Source organism: Capricornis sumatraensis, chromosome 3 (assembly GCF_032405125.1).
Source record: "Capricornis sumatraensis isolate serow.1 chromosome 3, serow.2, whole genome shotgun sequence".
NCBI lineage: Eukaryota > Metazoa > Chordata > Mammalia > Artiodactyla > Bovidae > Capricornis > Capricornis sumatraensis.
The window spans coordinates 151,375,069-151,398,364 of record NC_091071.1 but is presented as its reverse complement, the minus strand read 5'-3'; the positions used below and the strand labels follow the sequence as shown (position 1 = coordinate 151,398,364).

Sequence of the window (23,296 nt, the reverse complement as noted above, 5' to 3'; positions counted from 1 at the left end):
CGCGCGCAGGCCGTGATGGGCCAGGAGTTGGGGGCTCACAGCCCGGTGGGACCGGCGAGCCAGGGGCGACGGCGCATGATCCGCGGGGGGTCGGGGCGGCTGCGACACACAGCTCCGACTCGGGTCACGGCTCCCGGAGCAGACGGTGCCCGCCTCCCTGCTCCATGGGGCAGCGCCCCCGGGCACCGCCCTCGGGGGGGGGGGCGGCGGGCGGGCGGGCGGGCGCACCGGGCACCTCCTGGCACAGGGGTTCGGGGAATTTCCCGAGGCCCCCCTGCAACAACTCCTGGTGCCTCTTGAGTGTAAGGGGGGCCCGGAGGTGCTGTGGGCTAGGGAAGAGAGGCTGGGGTGCCAGGGAGCCCCCAGAGCACAGCGCGGTGAGCCTGTGCTTCCGAGGGCTTGCGAGGCGGGCGGCGGGGTGGGGGGAGTTGGGGGGGCGGCGCTGTCTGTGCCCGGCCCCACCGCCCAAGAGAGTGAGTGACTGTCCCGGCTCAGGGAGCTCGGCCGCCTCCCCTTTCCTCACCCCCCCCCCCCAACTCCCCGAGTCTCAGGGCTCTACCCCACGTGACGTCACGACGACGGGGGAGGGGGGCAGAGGCGTGTACTCCTCCCGAGGCCACTGTGTCTGCTCAGCATTGGGGTGGGAGCGGCCGTGCAGACCGTGCGGGGAGGGGCGGGAAGAAGAGGTGTTGGGGTCTGCTCGATCAGGCCCAGGGCGGTGCCAGTGAGCCGGCTGGCTGGTTTGTGTGGGAAGGTGTGTGTTACTGCGAGGTGTGTGCGCCCGGCTGAGCCGCAGCTGCTGGGGAGCCATCCCCCGCCTCCCACCCCCCCACCGCATATACACACCTGCAGGGGCTGGCCCTCTGCTTGCCTCCCCCACCTCAGGAGGGACTTCCCAGGCTTGGCTGCTGAGGCAGGTGTGGGGTCCTGCAGAGGAGGTTAGCAGCACACCCCCCCATCTCGCTCTTGTTGGCGTGTGACCTTCAACAGGTGCCTCCTGGACACCAAACCACCCTGTGCCTCAGTGAAATGAGGTTAATGAGACCCACCTCATCTCATCAATGAGCCGGTGAAGGTAAAAGTCCTGGGACTCCAGTGAATGTTTGTCTGTGAGCACAGCATCCAGGGGTGGCATACCCTAAGAGGAGGGATTAGAGAGCCTTTTAACCCTAAAAGTGTACTTTGAGGTTATCTTATTTTATCCCCTTTTATTTCATAAGAAAATACTGAGGCTCAGAGAGGGTCATGACCTCCTCAAGGTCACCCAGTAAGTTAGTGGAAGAGCTGGATCAAAGCCCACTTGAGCATAGCAGCAGCAGTCCCAACAGTGAGTCCTCCTTCCCCATGCCCAGCCTGTAGATATCTCAGGTCTCACCTTGGCCCTGCCTCTTGGTCCTCTGGGAGGTCCCAAACACCAGCTTCCTGGCTCAGGGCCACACCTCTCTGGGATTCTTTTCTGTCCTCACATCCCAGCTGAACACTAGGTTCGCCTAGCAGGAGGAGTGTACCGGACACAGGTAAGGGCCCGAAAGCCAGAGAGTTGGGGACAGAGGCTCCAGCTTCTGTTTCTGGCTCTAACCTGCGCCCTGATAGCAAAACCTATTCCCACTGTGGCCTTGACATCCCCCTCTGTAAAATGGGCACAAGCCTCTCACTCTATACATATGCTTCCCTCCCAACCTCACTGCCCCCCTCTCTGAAGAGAGCCCCTCCTGGCTTAAGGATAAACGACCAGAGCCTCTGGGCTCAGAGACAAAAAGGGGCCCATTCCTGGAATCGGCACCCCCCTGGGGAATCGAACGAGAGGGGTGGGGCCTTCCCTGTCCCCAGACTGTCAGGTGGTGGTGGTGGCCTGAGCAACAGCAGGCTGACGGCATCTCCTCCTCTCCCCCATCTCTGCCGGGAGCCACCGCAGCTGTCAGGAATTAAGAGCTTGAGGCTGCTGGGGGTGGGGGTGGGGCAGTGGGGGGAGCAGTCTGGCTGGACAGCAGGGAAACAGCCGGGGGCAGGGAGCAGTCTGCGTCAGCCAGAGCCGGGTTTGACCCCAGCCGCCCCCTGCCCTCCCCACTCTCCCCTACCAGGCTGCAGAAAGAGCGACAGCTTGGGTCTAAAGTTTGGGAAGGGTATGGGGAGGGGCAGGGCAGAACCAGTCTCAACCCAGGAAGGAGGCGTGAGCCCAGAGTGGGAGAGGGCACAGTCTGACAGGGACAAGCCAGACTGGGGAGCCATACTCCCATTTGCTGCTGGGGAAACTGAGGCCCAGAAAGGCTCGAGCAATGGGTTCATAATCCAGGCTGCAGACCTCCTTCCTTCACATCTAGCGCTCACACCAGCGTGTCCCACGCTTGATGCATTGTACGTTTCCCCTGGGGTAGGCCGTTGTGGGAAATTCCAATTCTGGGCTCTGTGAAGCTGAATCAGCCTTTCCAGAGGGAAGACCTGGGGGTCTGCAGTTCTAACCAATGTCTCAAGTGCTTTTCAAGGGGACCACGTTTGGGAAATGCCACTGACCTGGTTTAGTGGCTGATTTTTTTTTTCCCTTTGGCCTTCATCAGATGAAGACTGATCTCTTTGCTCCCCTACCCTCCACTATTCATGAAATACAGAAATGTAAGGGAGAGGGAGAAGACCCTTTCTTTGAAAACTCCAGGAACCAAACAATGCCCAAGCCTTGCTGGCACTCAAGCATGGCACTAGCCTGCTGTCATGAGGGTCCAGGAGTGCCCCGTCCGGGGTGCTTCTCCCTAGCCCCAAGAAATGAAGGCTTATGTGGGCCCATGGCCTTGGCATATGTGAAGATGAAACCCTGAAAGGGTGTCTGCTGCTGGAGCCCCAACCCCACAAGACCCATGCCATGGGCAAGCCCCTATCAGCCACCCCCAAGCCCCGCCCTGGCCCTGCCCTGGGCTCTGGCCCTCAGCCTAGCCCCAGCCCCCACAGCCGCTGCCTGAGACCACAATTACAGGGGCCACTGGGGGTGGGGGAGACCAGGGATGAAAGGCAGCGCCGCCGGAGAATGGTTCCAGCTGTGGCAGCTCCATCGGAGGTTGCGGGGAAGGAAGGGCCAGGGAGGCACCAGGGTGAGAACAGGTGGGACCCCCACCACCCCAGCTAAGCCCAGTCCAAGCTCAGTCTTGATGCTCTGCTGGAGAAGGTTAGCTTTGTGAAGAAGGGAGGCAAGGAGCCCCAGGGTGACAAGGCAGCTCTTTGTCCTCTTGTCCAGGCCTCAAGGACCATGGCCCCCTCAGGAAGGTAAGGAAGGGGGTAGAGCCGGCAGCCCCAGTCTCCTAGACCCCTGTGTGTTAGGTCCGGAAGGGGAGGGGAAGAGCTTCCTGAGTCCTGGGCCTTCCTCCCGGCCTCCCTGCCCTTCTGCCTGTTTGTTCCGGCGTTCCCTGATGTGGTCACGCACACATCTGGAGCGCCTCTGTTCTCTTCCCCCATCTCCCCAGTTCCACATGTCCCCCACCACTCAGCCAGCGGGGGACCTCAGTGGCTCAGACTGTGCCTGAGGCTGGGCAGCTGGGTGAGCAAGACGGGGGAGGTGGGGTGGTCATGGTGTTGGGGCATTTCTGAGTTCTGCTTCCAGCCCCTATCCCAGTCCTCAGGGCAGTGATGCAGAGCCACCTCCAAGCTTAAAGAGGGCCAGGATAATGGTCAAAACGGTGCCTCTGGGCCGCCACTCTCAGCTTTCATAGAAGGCAGCTCCCAGACTCCTGCTGTAGTTCCCACTCTCTAGGGTCACAGAAGATGGACGCCAACACACGAGTGCCCGTGCAAAGACTGCAAGCACTCTTACCATGTGCTACCAGGTAGCCTCACTTCATAACGGGGAGACTGAGGCTCAGAGAGGGGAACTGACTGGCCCAGCTCGAGCTCGCAAACTAGGCCTTTTTATGCCCGCCCCACCCCCCCACCACTGTTTTCATGCTATGTCCACTGAATTCCTTTTTTTTCTGCCACTGCCTCAGTTGTCCTCCCTAGCATCACAGAAGAGGAAATCCAGCATCCCACACCCCATATCACTGCGCCCCTGCCACCACCCCGCACCAGAACCCAGCAGTAGAGACAGAGGCAGGCATCCCAGCCCTACATCTGGGTCAGCCTAGAGGTCTCAGACAGTCTGGATCCCTAGCAGCTTGACCTAGCTGTCCGTGGGTCTCCTTACTTCCTTTTCATCCTACCCTGTCTTACTGACAACTCTCTGAGTTCCCCAGATGTCCTGCAGGTCCTATCTGTGGGCCGTGTTAACAGGGAAGCTGGGCTCTGTGCACCCTCTGGTGGCCTCTGAGAAAAGTGCAGGAGACTTTTTTTTATTAAAACAGTAAGTGTTGCACCCAGCCAGGGAACTCTTGCAGGGGGGAGGCAGGTGTTCAGTTGCTCAGTCTGTTCTGACTCTTTGAGACCCCATGCACTGCAGCACACCCAGGCTTCCCTGTCCTTCAGCGTCTCCTTGAGCTTAATCAAACTCATGTCCATTGAGTTTGTGATGCCACCCAACCATCTTGTCGTCCCCTTCTCCTCCCTGCCTTCAGTCTTTCCCAGCAACAGAGTCTTTTCCAATGAGCAGGCTTTTCACATCAGGTGGCCAAAGTATTGGAGCTTCAGCTTCAGCAGCAGTTCTTCCAATGAATAATCAGAGTTGATTTCCTTTAGAATTAATTGGTTTGATCTCCTTGCAGGCCAAATGACTGTCAAGAGACCTCTCCAGCACTGTTCAAAAGCATCAATTCTTTGGTGCTTAGCCTGAAGAAGGCAGAAATGTGAATAAAAACCCTATCCTGTACAGTGCTTCATTTTTCTTCCATGGACCCACAATGCTGGCTCCATTCTCCTGTCTTGGTAAGTTAGCCAAACCCCTTAGTTCAAGAGATTCTGAGTCTGAATTCTCCATGATACTTCCCTGAAGCTCAGGTATTTGACTTGAGGGAGCCAGGAGGAAGAAGATTGAAAAAGAAAAGAAAACCCAAGTGTCTTTTCCTTCTCACTGCAGCCTAATACTTCCTCTCCATACAGGCTTCACTCCAGGGTGCCGATGTGATCTTCGAGGGCCGAACCAGGTGAGGTCACACAGGTGTGTGTAGGGGGTATTGTCAGGGGAGGGCTGATGCCCTGGAAGTCATATAAAGAGTCTGTCATACCCAGGATGAGTTCCCCTTCCCTCTCTTTCACTTGGAGAAATCTCTCCTCGCTGTGCCCCAATTCCCTGTGGTTCTCGGGGGGCTACAATGCCAGTCGTGGTGGTACATTTCCCTGGACACTAGTTTCGTTTTGTTGTTTTTTCCTGCACTATGCAGCATGTTGAATCTTAGTTCCCACTGACTGGACCCGTGGCCCTTGCATGGGGAGCATGGAGTCTTAACCACAGGACCACCAGGGAAGTCTCCCCCCTACACACACCACCCGGCACTGTTATTAGTTCAAGGATAGGCAAGCGGGTCAAGCTGACCTGATCCCAGCTTCCTTAGGACTTCTGCTGGGAATTTCATTCTTTTTTGGTCTTTTTTGGGTCAGTGAATGTAGACATAAGGCTGCCATATAGAGGAAGTCTGTCTGCAGCAGGAGAAAATAAGGACAGTATGAGAAGAGAGACAGACAAGTAGAAACAATAGACCTGGGAGTCAGGGTGAGAGAGAGAGAGAGGTGATGTCAATCATTTGGGCCCCTGGGCTCAGCAGTGCCTAAATTCAGACTTACCTGGACTTCCCAGGTATTTTTGTTGTTGTTCAGTCGCTAAGTCATGTCCAACTCTTTGCGACCCCATGGATTGCAGCCCTCAGGCCTCCCTGTCCCTCTGTCTCCTGGAATTTGCCCAAGTTCATGTCCATTGAATCAGTGATGCCATCCAACCATTTCCAGGTATGAGATCCACTAATTAATTCCTTTTGGCCTAAGTTAGTTTGAGTTGGCTATCTTCATTGGCAGTCAAGTCCTGCCCAATGCCTGCAAAGCATCAGCTCTCTATCCCCTTTCTCACAGTAACTACCATTTATTAAATACAAACGACATAAAATATTGCATCGAATGCTAAGTGCTTTGCATATCTCGAACAATCATCCCTAAAATTATATAAGGATGTGGATAGATTATGATGGGTGTAACAAGTTGCCCTTGTCCTACTGAGAATCTCACAGACAGAGGAGCCTGGCAGGCTACAGTCCATAGGGTCGCAAAGAACTAGACATGACCCAAGTGACTTAGCACACACTCAGCACATTGAGAAGTGGAGTCTGTTTTCTCTCCTTGAATTTTGGCTGGTTCTGTGACTTGTGTCAACCAAAAGGGAATGACAGTGATGCTGGGTACCTTCCAAGGCTGAACCCTAAGAAGACACTGCAGTTTCTGCCTTCAAGTTTGGCACAGTATAATTTGAAATCCAGCTTTATGCTGTGGCCACCATGCTGTAAGGAAGCCCAAGCTAGTCACATGGAGAGAAGGAGGCTACTGGAGAAACTCTGGGACACTGGATATACACGAGTGAAGCCTTTTGGACTGTGCATCCCAGCAGAGCCACCAGCAGAATCAGCCAAGTGGATGACTACAACCAATAGCTCTGCCACAAAGAGCAGAACCACCCAGCTGAGTCCTGACAGATTCCTGACCTAAAGGATCACGAGGAATAATTACTTTGGGATTGTTTGTTATGCAGCAATGGATAACTGAAACAATGATATTCCTACTGCATAGGTAAAGACACTGGAACTAAGATGGCCTATATCGTAAACTTCTAAGCAACAGCACTGGTTTCCAACCCAGAGTGCCTGAATCTAATGTTCATGCTTTGCTCTGCATACCTTGATGGGAGAGTCATTCTCCACTGCAGTTTTTGGACTGTGGGGACATTGGGGGCTCCGAATCCCAGCCATTTAGCTATGTCCTCTTCCATTCTCTCTGGAGAAAGATGGGGGCCTTACCCTCAATTCAGGAAAACCCAGAACCCCAAATCTTCCTCTGTCCCTTTACCCTCACCATTAGCTTTCCAAGAGGAATCAGAAAGGCAGAAATGTGGTTGGATACCAAGAGAAACCTTGGGACAGCTTTGCTTCACCTCCCTCTAAGTTTGATTGGAAATGCCATTCTAAGTTTTTTCAGTGTTAGTGGGGGTGAAGTTAGTTTTGATGACGACAAAATCTGATGTTACTAAGGACATTTTCATCATATTCTACCGTTTATAAAGTTAACTTTTGAGTTTGGGTGCCCTTATAAGTCTACCCTCAAATTTCCCAGAAACAGAAAAACAAATAAACTCCCTCCACCCCGAATTAGGACAAGGGCTGACCTGAGAACTCAGCACACCACCAGAGGCTTCTGGCCCTCTTTCCCTAGATCCCTTCAGTCTGCTCATTAAAGGGGATCCCAGTTCTCCCCCAGCTTGCAGATACAGGCCCTAGATGTACACCAGAGTGAACAAGAATAATGCCAAGGGCGGGATCTGGGACTCTTCACCACCAGGAGACCCCAGTTCTGGAAGACAGATGGGGACCCAAGTGATGACCCCTGAGAGGGCCGTTCTATCAAAACCATCTCCCTTTACTCCTTTCAGAGCCTCTTCCCCACGGCAGCGCCCCCCTCCCAAACTCTGGCCCTAGGTTTAAATATCTTTATTGATATACCCTATTGGTTTAAATATCTTTATTGATACAAAACTCACCCACCCACCCCATGGCCAGTAGTTCTGAGGAGCCCCAGATCCAGAGGCCTAGAAACTGGCTCTTTGGTTTCCATCTGGGGGCCGAGGAGAGAGAGGCTCTATATGGTCTCCTCATGAAGTCCCCGGGAGCCCCTGTCGGGTGGCTCCTTCAGTGCCCTGGGCCTTGATGAACCGGCCTAAGTCTCAAGCCCCACCGCCTCGCAGTTTCCCCGAGGCCTGGAAGATGGACTTTCTCAGGGGGAAGCCGGGCCGAGGCAGCGCCCTCTGCTGGCGCCCAGAGGTCCCGCAGGTGCCGAGAGGCGGCTCCGCGCGCAGTTCCGGGAGCCGCGGCGGGTCAAAGGCAAAGGCTGAGCTCCTTGCGCACGCGGCAGCGGTGGCACTGCACCACGCAGCACCAGTGGAAGCGGCACAGGCAGTTCTCCTCGAGAAGCACGCTCTCCTGACGGTGCCCGCGGCCGCAGCACAGCAGGTCGCAGCCGCTGAGGTCCGGGGCGCTGCTGTTGCAGGCGCGGCCGCGGGTGCCCGGCGAACCCGTGCGCCGGTTGGGGGCGCAGAAGTCGGGCGAGTCGGCGGCATAGAGCAGGTCAGCGCGCCCCGGCGGCTTGAGCGTGCGGACGGCGGGCAGCAGAGCCTTGCCATCGTTGGTGCCCATGACACGCGAGGCACCGTGGAACCGCTCGAGCAGCCGCGCGCCCACCTCGCGGAACGGGGGCAGCTTCTGCCAGCAGGTGCGCAGCGCGCACGAGCCGGACAGGCCGTGGCACTTGCATTCGGTCCGCGTGTGGCTCCGCACGGCCTGCGGGGAGCATAAGAGCAGGCGGATGGGAACAGATCCGGGAGGTGGGGCGCAGAAAGGCCCAGAGGACCGACAGAAAATAAGATAGGGGAGAGTGGTGAATGGAAGACAGCAAAGAGCAGATCAAAAACAAACAAACAAAAAAGCGAGAGCGCGCAAAATGGGAAGGACGAAATCGCAGCCCCGACACCCGGGAGAGGAGGAGGAGGAAGAATGGTGGAGAACTGGGAGCAGTGGGGAATGGGGGACAGTATGCAGTGTAGAGATTCCAGGATCCAAAGCCAAGGAATGGGGGAGAAAGCGGAATGGACAGCGAGGGTGAGATTCTCTCTGGAGGGAGGGGGTAAAGGTGGCAGCTGTCGCACGGATTCCTCTTGCCAGCCAGCCTTCTCATTCCTGCTCTCAGGGCCCCAGGCAGAGCAGGCTGCCTGGGCTCTGTCTCCGCCACCCCTCCCCAACCCTTTCCGACAGGTATGTGGGCCTGTCTGGACATTCCTCTCCAAGTCCCCTCTTCCCTCCCCTGCCCAATGCCTCAGGCCAGAACCCTACAAGACATAGGATGTGGGGGTTCCCTGGCACAAGCTAGAACTGAGGCATAGGATGCAGGAGGGCCCCTATGAATGCCCTACTGACAACTGAAACCCAGGAGTCCTGCCATTTATTTACCATTTTTGTCTGAAGCTGGAATGGAAAACTCACAAGCCTGCTAGAGATTTATGGGGTCAGATGCCCCAGGAAGATCATTTCCGGAAGCTCAGAGTCCAGGGGCCAACCTTATCTACAGTCTTGAAGTTTATGGGCCCCCTCCTAGGCCCCTTCTCTTTCCCCTCCATACCCCCCAGGAACATCTGACTCATACTGCTTCTTGTCCCTAAACAGGAGCTCCTGAGGCCCTCCTCATCATAGAGGGAAGGGGAGAGGCTGCCAGGGCTCTGGGCAGGGACTGGTCTGGGGTTGCCAGGCAGCCAGTTGACAAGTGCCTAGACTGTCACAGTTTTCCTGGCCTCTGCCTGACTCCTCCTACCATCAGGATCCACTCCTCGTCCTTCTCTCCTTTCCAAGACCATTGTCCCTGGAGCCTCCCTCATTACTCCCAGCTCCCCAACCTCCAGACCCCATACCTTTACTGGGCTTCTGTCCTTTCTGTCATCCTTTGCCTTGGTCTCCCTCCTCAGCCCCTGCCCTGGCAGCCCCTAGCCACCCAAGCTTTGCCCTACTTGTCCTGTCTTAGAAGTATGTCCTCCCTACCTGAGGTCCCTAAAGGCCTTGGGTCCTCTTCCCTGGGTGTCCCCTCCCTACCCTGCCCACTGGGCCATCAGCCCCTAGCCCTCCCAGGACCCCCAGGTGACGCCCTCTTCTAGGTCAGCCACCTTGCCTCCCACTGGCCCAACCACACCCCCAGCCAATCTTCCCAAGTGGCCTCCCACACATTAACAAACTCCTACACTGTGTACCCCACTCACCCCTTCCACAAACTCACTCCTCCTTATATACCACAGTCTCCACATCCTTTCAAACTCACCCACACTCCCACATTTACACACGCGCGCGCGCGTGCGCGCCCTTATACGTGCCTGTTCCCACTCACCAGTCGGCCCGCCTCGTTGTTATGAAGTTGCACCAACATACGGATGTCTCCACGTCCCCGTTTGTGCTGCGCGTCCATGAAGAGCCTCGACTTCTCGTCCCCGAAGTCCACGTCGTCGCCGCAGCCTCCCCACTCCCAGGCGGCGCTGCTGTCTGGGGACCCCGCGGGGCCGGGGGGCCCTGGGGTGCCTGGCAGGCCGGGGGGCCGGGGTGGGGCCCGGCCTCGGGGCGCCTGGCAGCCGCACTGCAGCAGCTCGCCCATGGAGCAGGCCTGTGTGACCGCATGGCTGGCGCCCGCCGCCGTTATAGCGAACACGAAGGCCGTCTCCCGGATGTCTGCGGAGGTGGGGAGGGGCGGTCAGACAGCAAGATCCGGGCTGGGTTCTGGGGCGCTGCGGTGGGCGCGAGGCAGCGTGGCGTGGGGCTGGGAGACGTGATCGGGGCCGTGTCCTTTGACCCGTGGGGGAAGTGGGGCTTCGTGGACCTCCCCCCACCCCCACCCTCTCCTCTGACTCCCCCAACGGCGAGACAACAGCCCCCTCCTGGGGTCCTCCCCACACTGACCCTGTTGCAGGATGCGCCCGAAGGCCTTGCTATGGCTGGAGCAGTTCCAGCGTCGGAAGCGGAACTGGAACTGGCATTCCCGAACCCCCAGCCGGGCGCCCCGCGCTAGCTCTGCCACCACTTCTGGCTCGGCCTGGCACAACTCAGCCTGCCGCCCTGCGAGCCGCCGGGCCTTCCTGCAGATGCTGGTAGGGTCCATGACCAAAGGGCTGCCCACGGCCCTGGGAAGTAAAGAACAGCAGACCACGGTTGTAACTGGAAAAGCTTGGGGGAGGGGCGGGAGACCAGCCCCGCCCAGCTCATAGCCGGGAGCTGTGACATGCCTCTTGCTCCACCAGCACCCTCAATTGAGACAAAGATTGTCCCACCTGATTCTCTTACTATTCCGTGCGTGTGTGTGTGTGTGTGTGTGTGTCTTGTCTGTCTGTCTGTCCCCTCTGAGCTAGATTCTAGACTGAAATTGCTATAGAGCGAAGAGTTAGTATTATCCTTCTGTGTACACCTTCATTAATAAATCCTTACAGGATTTTGACTCAAGGTGAAGGCATCTGGCACCAGGTAGACCAAGGTTAAAATTCACCAAGCCTAACCCAAAAGGGAAAAGAAGAGGACGTTAACGGAAGGGAGATCAAGCAAGCCATCATGGGGCTTCCCTGGTGGTCCAGTGGTTAAGAATCAGCCTTGCAATGCAGAGGACACTAGTTCGATCTCTGGTCCTGGAAGATCCCACGTGCCTCCGAGCACCTAAGCCAGTGTGCAACAATTACTGAGCCCATGTGCTGCAACTACTGAAGCTCTCACACCCTAGAACCTCTGCTCTGCAACAAGAGAAGCCACTGCGATGAGAAGCTGGGCACGCTGCATCTAGAGAATAGCCCCCACTTTCTGCAACTAGAGAAAGCCCTCACAGAGTAATGAAGACCCAGCACAGCCAAAAATAAAAATAACAAATAAATGCAATTAGGAAAAAGAAAGTAAGCTGTCAAACAAAAGAAGGTACATATCATAAAGAAATATAAAGAAGAGTAGACAGTGTCAGAAAAGGATCTGGTCTTAGTGAACCACAAGCTCGTCTTGTGTTAGCTGATTAGCCCCGATGCGAGAAAGGTAGGGCAATCCCAGCAATACAGCAAGCCACGGTATGTTAGAGCGGTCAGGGAAGGGTGCCTTTGAGGAAAGTCACACCCCCTCTCTAGCCCAGATTTCTCCTTCTGTCAGATTCCACCCCCACCCCCGATATCTCCCTGTTTCCCTGAGCAGGAGGAAGGCGCTGGGGACTGAGTCCCTGAAGCCATGTTGTAATGTAGATGACACTGACCCTTCTTCTGCTCTAGGGTCTGTGACTTTTCCAGAGCAAGATGGCAGCAAGCCAAGACCAGTGCATGGGGTGGGGGTCGCAGGGCAGATAACATAACTGATTGGGGAGGGGATACTCCTTGGCTTGGTGGGTAAAGACCTTACCGGGAGTTCCACACACTTTCAGAAATCCCTCCACTCTCAGCCTTTGTTTCATCCAAGGCTAGCAGTTCCTTTTAGTCGCTGTACATCAGACTCCTGAAGATTCACTTGGCTGGCTATTCACACCTGGAGGGGACTACTTTAATTGGAATGCTCTTATTTGAGCACTTAGCTGAGATCTCTGTCTGGTGGGAATAAGTAGGTAGAGCATTTAGGCTGAGGGTAATTTGAAACCACTCCAAAGCCTTTAGCAGACGGTGGAATAAGATTTTGGGTGGGGAGAAGAGACGTCACGAGAAAGAAAATGTGGAGGAAAATGTTGGTAGATATGTGCCAAAGGTCAAGGTGGCCTACTTTTCAGCTTAGCTTTAGAGCACATCCACTCCACTGTCCCCATTTGCTCCGCAAGTACGGGCTGCCCAGGCATGTTCTGGGCCCACAACAATGAGATGTAATGGGCTTAAATAGCAGCAGGAGGAATTTAGGTCTTAAGGTAGAACTTCTCTCACTAAGGAGTGAGATGCTTGAAGACATGATTGCAGGAAGATGTGTAAACTCAATCCTTGAGCTCAGTCCTCAATCCTGTAAAGTGTCCTACCACACTCCACCCCACCCCCATCACCACCCTGTCCAGTCAGTGTCATCACCCCTACCCCAGTAGTCCAGGAACCAAAGTTCTCTCCTCAGTGGAGAGACTCTCATAATCCAAACCTGCCTGCCTCCATGCTTAGGACTTGCCATCGCTGCATTCCCACTGTACCTGGGAAGGTCCAGCCCCAACCCTTTCGCATCTCTAGAGGAGTAATAGATGGGGCAGGGGCAAGTGGGCCAAGGGTAGGAAAACCCCTGGCTGTACAAGTTGATCAATCTCTATCTGTCTATCTTTATTTCTATCAGTCTATTCATCCCCCTTCTACTTATCTCATTTCATTACAAAAATAACTGGGGGCAACTTCCAGTATGGTTGTACATGGTTGGTAAATAAGACTATGGAGCACCTTGAGAGTTAGGACTATTTTCATTTCCCATGGCAGAGTTTTAGCTGCTTAATTTGTATTTCCCCTCCAATTTTTATTATGAAAATTTGCATATTGTGAACGATTACTATGCTTCACCAATGAATACCATCTAATACATGTTTTTGAGTGAATGAAGGAGCCATCTAAGGAGAAGGTCCTCACTTGAACCCTGTCCACATGTGGCTTCATGACTCCTAATTAGCTTCCAGAAACATTTTCCCCCAGCTGGATTTAGAGGCAGGGAAACAGGCCTCCACACAGGCATCCAGCTCCTCTTCTGCCACCTGCATCTTGAGAACTCAACCTGGGAGCCTGGGACTCTGCAAATTCGTCTTCCCCACTCCACCCCCAAGCTGCCAAGTTCCCCAGTCTCCCCTCCCCAATCCTGCCCTCTGCTAACTCCCTACTTTCCCAAGGCTGACTGGCCTTATCTTCCCAAGGTTACTCTGTCCCATCCCGCTTCTCTCCCTCCTCCTGCTCTGGGGAAGTAGGAGAGGGCGGGGTGTGCAGGCGAGAAAGGGAAAGAACCTCTTGACCTTGTCTTTTTCCCAGAAGTTTGAGATAGGAGAGGAGTCAGGAGGAGCACGACAGGCAGAGCCCCCCAGGAGGTGGGGCTGGCCCTCCACAGGGTTGAGGGGCTGCCCTGGAGTCAGTTTCTGGTCTGGGTCTGGCTCCTCAGGCTGGCTGGCTGCCTGGGAACTAGACTTGTTTACAAGCCAGTCAGGAGGAGGGATGGGCAATAGTAGCAGCTAGAATCCCAAGGGACCAGCTTGCTCCCTGCCCTCCTGTCCTCACTCCCATCTTCAAGTCACAGGAAAGGAAACTCCAGAAGGGGACTGGCAGGGAAGTGTTGGGCAAAATACCAGGCCTGTCCACTCTGGGTGAGCTGAGCTATGCTGAGCAAGTCAGTTCCCTCTCTGGGCATCAGGAAGATAAGGAGTTGGCAAGACAGACTCGAATAGCCTTTCTAACTTTAACACCATCTTTAACTGAATCACAAAATATCTCCCCCAATGCCCCTCTTCCTTTGCCCTCCTTCCTTCCCTTCTGCTTGCTTAGGGACTGAACTCTGCTTTGGGGGCCTCTGAGTTCACATTGGCCTGAGATCAGCCTAGGGAAGAGGTGCCTGTCTGGAAGCATCTGCGTGTTGGGCTGGCGCTGGTGGCTGGAGCACAGCAGTGGTAGGAAATATATAATATGTAGGATCTGAGATCCTAAACAAATAGCCACTCCTGGGCATAGAAAAAACAAAGCTACCCCTAAAAGAAATCAGTACATAGACAAGAAGAAACAAGCCTGGGTTTGGCCATTCTAGCTGGCTTGGCCTCCTGTGCCAAGATCTCCCTCCCAGGGACCTCGGTTGGTGGAATAGGTAGCCAAATGGGGTGGCATCCGGGGGCAGCCAGTTCCTATTGCCAGCATCTGTGAATCTAAGCCTTGGAGGCCTGGGTGTCTGGCCTAACTTACCTTTCCATGCCTGGATTCAGAGGGTGGAAAATTTTCTAGTCCACTTCCACCCATTTCACCCTTATTGTACAGGCAACCAAGATAGAGGACTGACCCTGGCCACTCAATGGGGGAATCCCCATTGCAAGAAATTTAGGCGAATATTTTAAAAACCAAAGGGACTGGAGGAAACAGCTCTCCCGCCCTGAGGGCTTCTGATACTTCAGGGGCTCTTGCATACTGTCCTCCACATGGTCCTTAGTCTGATCAGGGTTGGCTGACTCCGCATCCATCCCAGATCATACCGCTAAGTTTCCAGACTCAGTGACAACCCCGCCCCCTCCTCACTTCTAAGTCATCCAAATCTCACACAGCATCTCTCCAAACTTGCCTCAGATCCCACCTGCTCTAAGGAGCCTCTGGTGGGCCCCAGACCTCACTGACCTCCCCCACCTGCCACACTCCTGGTGTCACTCATGGTTGGGGGGTGGCTGTTGTTTGTCATCCTGGCCGGTGGCATAATTGTTTAGTCACATCTTCTTGTCTTATCTTTGCAATTAGATATAAACTCATTCCAGACAAAGATCTCAGGGAGAAGTATAATGTCATTAGCAGAACACAACTCAGGGCCTTGAGAATCCATCGGACTTGGGTTTGGATCTGGGCTCTGCCCTTTGCTGGTTCCACAATGTTAGCAAGCCCCTAGCCGGGGAGGTTGGCCTTTGTTGCAAGCCTTTGTTGAGTGGATGAGGAAACTTAACCTTCTGAACTCAGTGTCCTCAACTGTAAAGTGGAAATAAATAATAGTACCTGCCTACTTCTCAGGTTACGTGATGAAAAGAGCCTGTCCAGAGAGTGGCCTTCCACAGGTGTCTTCCCATGGGTGACTTCCCATTCACACTCTTAATCATCTCCTGGGCCTGCACAGTGCACGGCAATCAGGCAGCGTGTGTGAATTCCTGAGAACATGCTTTGCTCCAACTCTCCTTAGCCTGGATCCCAGTATCTCCTCCTCCCCTGCCAGTCTAACCCATGGACCAGGAGCACCCTCCAAGATCCCCCCACCCCCCCCCCTTCTCCAGCCAGTGCTCCTGGGTGGATTCTTGAGACCAAGAGGCTCTGAGGCCCGCTCCTCTAAAGGGTCTCACAGCCAGATCCCCACTAGTTCCCCACACTCATTCTGGGTACTCCTTAGTCTGACCCTCAGCTCCCAAGAGCCAGCAGAGGGAGCCCTGAGCCCTGGGGCTGTGGGTGGGGGCTGCACAGGGGTGGGGGAGGTTGGTGGTGGAGGAGGGGTAGAAAAATGTTGCCTGACAGCTGGGCTGCCGAGGAGGCTGGGCCCGGGCCTGTGCCCGGCCCGCCTGTCCTGTCCTGCTCTGTCTAACTCAGTAATTACTGTTCCCCCTCCCCCAGTCCCTACCCCCACCCCAACCACCACATCAAAGTCAGTAATGCCCCAGCTCCATTAACCCCTACCTCCCCGCTGCCCACCAGCCACCCCATTCCCTGGCTCCCCAAGCCTGGCCCATCTGGGTTCTTTCTGCCCAGTCCTAGGTGCTGCCCTTCCCACCGCCTCACACCTCTCCCCTTGCAGGGGCTTTCCCTGCCCTGAATGACTTCCCCACCACACAAGATGGCTTGCTGCTGGTCAGAGGCCTGGACACAATGACCATCCACTGGATATCCTGCAGAGAGCCTGTCCTGTGCCATCTGCTGTCCCATACCGAGGTGGGGAAGCACTGTGAGAAGGGGAGGACAGGGGGAGCAGAAGGAGCCTGTGCAGGGGCCTGTACCCCTTTCCTCACCCCTACCCCTACTGCACACCAGGACACAGTACTTAGCGGGAGGTGGGCTCCTGGTCCCCAGCCCTCAGCTACTTGCATTCTGGGTGGCCTTGGGCAAGTCACCTCCTGTCCCTGAACTTTGCTAGACTTCTCTCACTGAGAGTGAGAAGATTGGGCCAGATGATCTGTAAGGTCCTTTCTAGATCTAATTTCTGGATTAAGCCGAGGGCTTCAAGCTGGAGGAAACAGCCAAAGAGACCAGGTGGAAAGTGGGTGAAGTACTTGTCCAGCGACCTTTCCCTCCCTGTGCTTCTCCTCAGGCAGTCCAGGGGAAGCACCCAGGGCCTCGCCCCACCCTGCCCCTGGCAGGAAGGAGGGTGCAGGCTAGAGGGCGCTCTCCCCACTCCCAGGGGACAGGCTTCTGTGTTCCTCTGAGCACCTCCTGCTCTGGCTGGCTGGGTGCCCTACCGCCAGCCTGACTGCAGCCCAGCTGCCCGCACCCCCCAACCTCCCCCCACCCCGCCGCCTCATCCCCTCCACCGCTGCATTTCTTCATCGAAGTACACATTCTGGAATCCCCCTGGCTGGGCCCTGATGATCAAGCCTCCCTCTGACTTCCCCCACCAACTCCTGCTCCCACCCAACTCCTGGCTTCCGATGAGAATGGGGCAGGAGGGGACTGCACCCCCCGGGAAATGTCACGGTGCCAGGACTCTGGTGGGCTCAGGGCATGCTCTGGCCTGGACCAAGCCAGCCTCCTTTTGCCCCTGCCCTTTTCTGCTCACAGCCCCATTGTCTCCCTCCAGGGGAAGCTGCCAAGGCGAGGGGTGGGGAGGGCTGGGAGGGGAGGCCTGGATGACCACCCTACCCCCACCAGGCACCCTACCCCCACCAGGCACCCTATCTTAAGCTTGTGGGAGCCAGCAACAAGACTGACCATGAAGGGTCAGGGGCCCTAGCGAAAGAGAGGATGGGAAGGGGGTGGTGGAAGTCACAACTGGAAAGCCTGGGTGTCAGGAAGAGGCCTGGGTCCTTTCCCTGCCTCCCTGAGAGGCCAGAGCTGACCAGTCCCTGGCTCCTGTTTCCATAGGAAAGATGAGATGGGGGAAGGGAGTGAGACCAAGTGGTGCTTTTCCTAGTGGAACAACCGAAGGGTTAGTTTCTTTCACAGAAAATATCAAATGGAAAGAGGAAAGGAGAAGAAGGGAGATTGATTTGGCTATTCGGTGAGAGTGAGCTATTTTCTACATCCACTGATTGAAGGTATAAATAAAGATGGGCCAGATATTGAGAAGAACTTCCTGGGGGAGGATGAGAAGGGGCAGAGAGCAGGATGGGAGGGCTGGGAACTGATGACCAGGACAGAATCTGTCAGGGCCAGAGCATAAGCTGGATAGCCTGGAGGCAGTAAGCTGGACAAGATGACCTCAAGAGAGCCTGGCCAATGTCCTGGAATCTGGGATTCTGTGATTCACAAAGATATGGTTACAGCTGAGAAAGAGACAGACAGAGGTCAGAGACAGAGTTTAGAAAGCACTGGAGAAGGGGGCCGGAGGGAAAGAAGCGGGCAAGAGGGAAGAAATTGGAAGGGGAAACTTCTGGGGGACCTAGAGCCAGGTCTGTGAGCCTGAGGCCTGGGCCACGCCCCTCCAGGGCCCTCCTTTCCTAACCAGGACAGTCCGGTCAATCAGAGTTCCTGGGGAACTATGTCTTCCCAGCCTGGCTGCTGCTAGAATGACAGCATGGACTGCAATGGGCTGCTGTGAGGCCAGCCACTTTCCTGTTCACCGCTGGAGCTCCGGCCTGGTCAGTGTTCTCTGAGAAGCAGGAAGAAAAGAACCAGCCAACCAGTTCTAGACATCAGGGAGCAGCCCGGATGTTTCTCACCTGAAGAAGCTCTTGCTTCAGGTGAAGCCTCAGGGGTGGGGACAGCCTCTCCAAAGTATCTGAGTGAGCCAGTTGCCAGACACCTTATCACTCCAACTCCTCACTCTTCACCCAGCTTGCCCTGCAGCTGTGGCCATGAAGGCCTCTGTGTTCTTCCACACCTGCCCTCCTCCCCTCCTCCCCCACTCCCTCCTTTTCAGCGTCAGGGTCAATCTCCAAGGGATGAGGTCTCTCTTCCTCTGGCGTGGCTCCCACCCAGCAGCCCCTCCCAAACGAAGGAGCCACCATGAACACAAACCCCAGCAGAACTCCATACAGCTGTCCCCAGCACCTTTAATCTCCAGGGCCCTAAAGGCAAAGGCTCCTGGGAGGAGCGGGGAAAGGGGACCCAAGAGGAGAGGGCAGTCAGTGAAATGCCTAACTGGTATAGTGTCGAATGCATGGAGTGCAGCGAGAGCATAGAGAAGGCAAGGGAGGGAAGACAGAGAGGCAGTGTCATGGAGGAAGTGGTATTTTTAAGTGGAAGGATGTTAAAATTGGGACAAATAGTAGAGGGTGGAGTGGGGTGGGGAAGGAAGGCAACAGCCCTCAGGGAGAAACCTGTCTCCATACTTTGAGAAAGGGCAAAGTTAGGACAGGTGTGTATGGGGAATAAGAGATAGAGATCCCTTTGCAAAATTTTGCTAGAGACCCTAGATTTTAATTTAAATTGATCCCCCTTTCACCCTTGGAGATTCTGGCCAGAACCTGGGGTGTGGAGGAGAGGACTTACATTTAGGAGCACCTCCCAACGTCAGATTATGTTGTAGGTCATCCCACCCAATCCTCCTATCAAGCCTTCCAGGTAGGAGGACTGACTCCCTATCTTACAGTTGAGACATCGGGGAGCAGGGAGAAGTGACTTGCCCAAGGTCATAGGCTTGACAGTGGGGGGAGATTAGATCGCAGCTCTCTTTATGTCAAAGCTGCTACTGCATTATTCTAAGTCAGGATCCAAGGACGCATGTTCCCTGGCCGGGACTTGGGTCGCCCTGGCTTGGCCCCCTCACTGACACCCTAAGGGACTTCTCTTCTACATCATGGAAGTGGGATCGTGGCCAGCAGCTCCCTGTGTGGGCATCCAGCTATCTTCCTAGAAAAGAGGGAACTGCCTGCCCCACCCCTTCTTCCAAATCCGCGGGCGGGAGAGGAGTGGAGGGTAGAGAACCCAGCCAATGACATGGCTGTATGCAAATAGACAAGGTTTTGACTTGTTAGGATTGGCTAAAGTACCAGAGGTATCCTTGAAGTCCCTCCTCTCTAAACACAACTATTCCGGGCGGGTCCTCGCTGCTCCCAAGACTGAGAAGGGGAAAAAAAAAAGGTCTACGGGATCCGGATCGCTGAGCGGTCCCGGCCGGGCACCCACCTCCCCAGCCTCTATGCATCCCGCAAGACTCCAAGTTCTCGCAACCTCAGCTGCCTATGTGTCTGCTCTAGCTAGGGCAGTCTGGGAACTCGACCCCATCCCTTGGCTGGTCAGGCCTTGCTCCCTTCCACCAGGACCCTCCACGATTCCCAGCAGCACAGTTTTTCATCCATGACCTCTACATCTGGAAGGGCCAGGAGCTTGGGTCCCTTTCCTGCCTTTCCTCCTCTTTGCTCGGGGAGGAGAAAGTAGAAAAAGCGAAGGTTCTGACTCAGTTTTCCCCTTTACGCTCCCTTTCCCGCCTCTTACCCATTCTGAAGGAGCCCAGAGAGCAGCTGATGGGTTTGTGGGCAAAGTGGGGGCGGGAAGAGGCAGCTACTTGACTCTCCCTGCCAGTGGTTTCCCACCTTGTTCTTTCCCCCAAATTCAGCCTCTCTCCCCTAAATCCAAAGCCGTCTCAACACACACTCTTTTATTCATTCGTATCTCAGACTACAGATCTTGCCCCCATCTCCCGGTATCTCTTTCCTACCTATAAGCTGATTCTTCGGTGACCTGGGTTGAGCGCGTAACCTGCGGTGGGGGTGGGACACAGAAGGAGGAAATACAGTAGAATGTAGGGAGGGGGACGGGGGGGTGTGTGGGCACGTCTAAGTGGCAGTACAGAAATGCCCCTAGAGGAGGTCGGCAGGAGCGGCATGCACCTCCCCCTCGCGTCTCCAGCTGCCTAGGGGCTGGGCTCCGCGCACAGGTAGAGCCGGGAGGCGGCGGGAGCGCGATCCGGAGCCCCACCTTCGGCCCCGAGGTCCCCACGTCCGAGCTCCAGGGGCCCCGCGGGAGCAGCCAGACGCAGCACTCACCACCACAGTCCGCCGACGTGCGCCGGACACAGGAGCAGCAGCAGGAGCAGCCCCAGGCGGGAGGGCGCGGGCGGCTGCATCGTGACAGCTTTAGGGCCGGCGGGTGCGGGCAGGGCGCGAGGCTGAGGGGCCAGCCGCTGCGCGCGGGGGCCCGGGCTTCAGGGCGAGCGCGGCGGCGGCCGGGAGGCGATGGCTCCGGCGGCGGCGGCGGCGGCGGCGGAGGGGGGGCCCATCCTGGGCGAGGAGGGCGCGGCGGAGGCGGAGAGCGGACGGGGCAGCCAGAGCCTGTGTCTCCTGCCGAGCTCGCTCGGGAGAAGAAATCAGAGCCGGGGGCGGGGGTGGGAGGGGAGCGGGGCCGGGGCGGGGGCGGGGGGCAGGGGGGCCGTGGGGGTGGCAGTTGCGACAGTCAGGCGGCGGGACTCTCGGGAGGGAGCCGAGCGCCCCGGGGCGGCGGGCGCGGAGCTCGGCGGAGGGCGGGGCCCGAACACGCTCGTGGCTGGGGGATCCGCCTGGCTCGCCCCCTCACCTCGCCTCTCTCAAGGCCTGGGAGCCCCCCGCCGCCGCTCGGAGTCGGGGGCAAGGAGGGGCGGGGAAGCAGGGTGGAGAAGGGTAAGCGGGGGGAAGGAAGAGGAGCGAAGGAATGGGGGACGGGCTGGAAGGGAGACGTTTGACAGGTTTGTTGACTGTAAAGAGAGAAAACTTCCCAGGAATGAGGGAGTTTGGGTTGGGGGGCGGTGCGGAGTGGGATGCTGGAGCGGGGGCCGGGAGACGCAGTCGGCCCCCGGCGCTGGGTGCTCCGGGGAGGGGTGTCGAACTCGATGGCCGGATGGGCAGACTCCGGAGGGGGTCACCTCTGCCCGGACCCCGCCTCCGCGCCGCAAGCCCCCTTTTTCAGCCTTTTCTTGAGCACTGGAGGAAGCGATGGGCCTCCACTCTGCTCCCCAGCCCCCGCCTCATCAGACCGGCACTCAGGGGAGGAGGTGCGGGAGGGCAGATTAGACAGCAAGAGAGAGGAACCTCTTTATGGCCTGCGATCAAGCGCTCGCACGTGCAAGCGAGCGACAGAGTGGAGGTTGCAGAGAGAAGGGTCAGGACTCGCTGCAGCCGGGCCTCGTGGGTCCAAGGGTCCCTGCCTCATCGCTGCTCCCCCAACTTGGCCGGGGCTGGAGCGGGTGGGAGGGCAGCTTCAGGTGAGATGGCATTTTATCTGATTCTCTAATGCCACAAAAATGTCTTTGATGCCCCTGGCCCCCTCCCCACGAGGGGAGATCAAAGGCCCCCGTGGGGAGGAAGGACAGCTCCATTCATCACGCCAAGAGCGCTGGCAGGGAGCTGTAGTCCCTGCTCCCCTCTCCCGCCTCGTGTGCCCCGGGGGTGCAGAGGGACAGGTGGTGCAGGACATTCCATGGCAAGGACCAGTCTCCCCTCCACCTCTATCCAGAGCAGCCATCAAGTTGTGCGGGTGCTCCTGGCTGGAGAGAACGATGGAGGACCTCAAGCCCATGTGGCAGAAACTTCAGGCTCTAGAGGAAGCTCCCGGTCTTCTGGAGTGTGTCTGTGGGGGGGGGGCAGTGGGGAGCACCTGAACTTGGGGAGTAGGGCCACTGCCAAGAGAGATAAGAGAGAGAAACACCCTGGTGAGCAGAGAGAAGCCACGATTCTGAGTGTAGGGAAAAGTGGATCAGGATGGACTGGGGGTGTAAGAAAAAACCACAGATGCAGGTCCCAAGGGAGGAGGCAGATCTGAGAAAAGAAGGATGAGCAAGTGGAGAAGAGAAAAGAAATGGAGAAACGTTGGCCTAGGCACACAGGGAAGCCCCTGGGTTTGCTGGGACCCCCACCCTAGGGCCGCGGTGTCCAGGTTCAATCAGTCTAACCCCTTGTCCTGGGGACTGAGAGCTCTGGTGAGGGTGCTGGAGTGCTCTAGAGACGGGGGGGCTAGTGGCTGAGAGAGGTAGGGGGCGTGGCCCAAGTGCAGCCCCTCCCATTTTAGCCTTTAATAGCAACCAGATGCCAGGCACAGCCTCTGCACCTCTTAATTTTGGACCCAGTTGCTGTTTCTGTAGGGCAGTGCCAACTCCGGACCCTGCGCACTCAACAATGCAGCCGAGGTTGGGCCCACACTCAGGCCAGATGGTGCTGAACAGGCGGCTGGAGGGCTCTGGCTGGGGGTTGGAGGGGGTGTCCCTAGAGGCTGCAGGTGGCCAATGACCAATCCCCTGGGAACTATTGCCTGGGTTCCGAACCCTCTGCCCCCCCACCCCCACCCTGCTACTGTTATTACAGATTATGAAATGCTCTCCTGATCCTGCATTCTTCTCCGAGGCAAGAATTTTAATGTATTTGTCTTTGTCATCAGGGGACCAGGGCTCTGGGACCGCCCTGCTTCTGCCTGAGGAAGGGGCGCCCCAAATCTGGTCCCTGCTCCCTCCAGACCTCAGCCTCTCTCCACTACCACCCCCTCATGCCCTAGCCCTGCCCCTCACCTCCCCCCTCCTAAGACACGGTCTCTCTGTGGGGTGGATAAAAATGATGTTATTGAAACAACAGAATTGGGAGCAGTGGCAGGGAGCAGGGATCAGCTCAGGAAACTGGGGCGTTTGCCAAGAAGCCTTCTCCCCCGCAGGCGGCCTTTCTGCCCCCACCCCCCACCTTTCCTACAAACACACACAGAACGCCCCACCCTCCTGCAGTACTCTCTCTGGCCAGACCTTGTAGAATATTTGGCCACCCCTGGATTTCCCAAGTCCTCATCCTTCCCCCAACTCAAGCACCCCAGAATCCCATTCCAGAAACAGCTGGCCCACTAGTGCCTATGGAAGCACTGGGGCAGGAAGGG

The 23,296-nt window shown here is 56.6% G+C and overlaps 1 protein-coding gene across 1 annotated transcript; it reads right to left on the bottom strand.

The window, feature by feature from the left end:
• Positions 1-7,982: 7,982 nt before the first annotated feature.
• On the bottom strand, positions 7,983-20,537 carry WNT6 (Wnt family member 6). The gene is made up of 4 exons (XM_068969358.1): positions 20,458-20,537; positions 10,596-10,816; positions 10,033-10,367; positions 7,983-8,444 (listed from the first exon to the last, which is right to left on the bottom strand). Exons 1-4 carry the CDS (start codon positions 20,535-20,537, stop codon positions 7,983-7,985), a joined length of 1,098 nt encoding a protein of 365 aa, XP_068825459.1.
• Between the last annotated feature and the right edge of the window lie 2,759 nt (positions 20,538-23,296).

Bases quoted from the DNA above. Each gene is read 5' to 3' on its own strand.
- WNT6 (XM_068969358.1), bottom strand. From the start codon at position 20,537: ATGCAGCCGCCCGCGCCCTCCCGCCTGGGGCTGCTCCTGCTGCTGCTC. The intron at 10,368-10,595 runs GTCAGTGTGGGG...CCACCTCCGCAG, and splicing joins CGGGCGCATCCTGCAACAGG to ACATCCGGGAGACGGCCTTC. The intron at 8,445-10,032 runs GTGAGTGGGAAC...TGCTCCCCGCAG, and splicing joins ACAACGAGGCGGGCCGACTG to GCCGTGCGGAGCCACACGCG.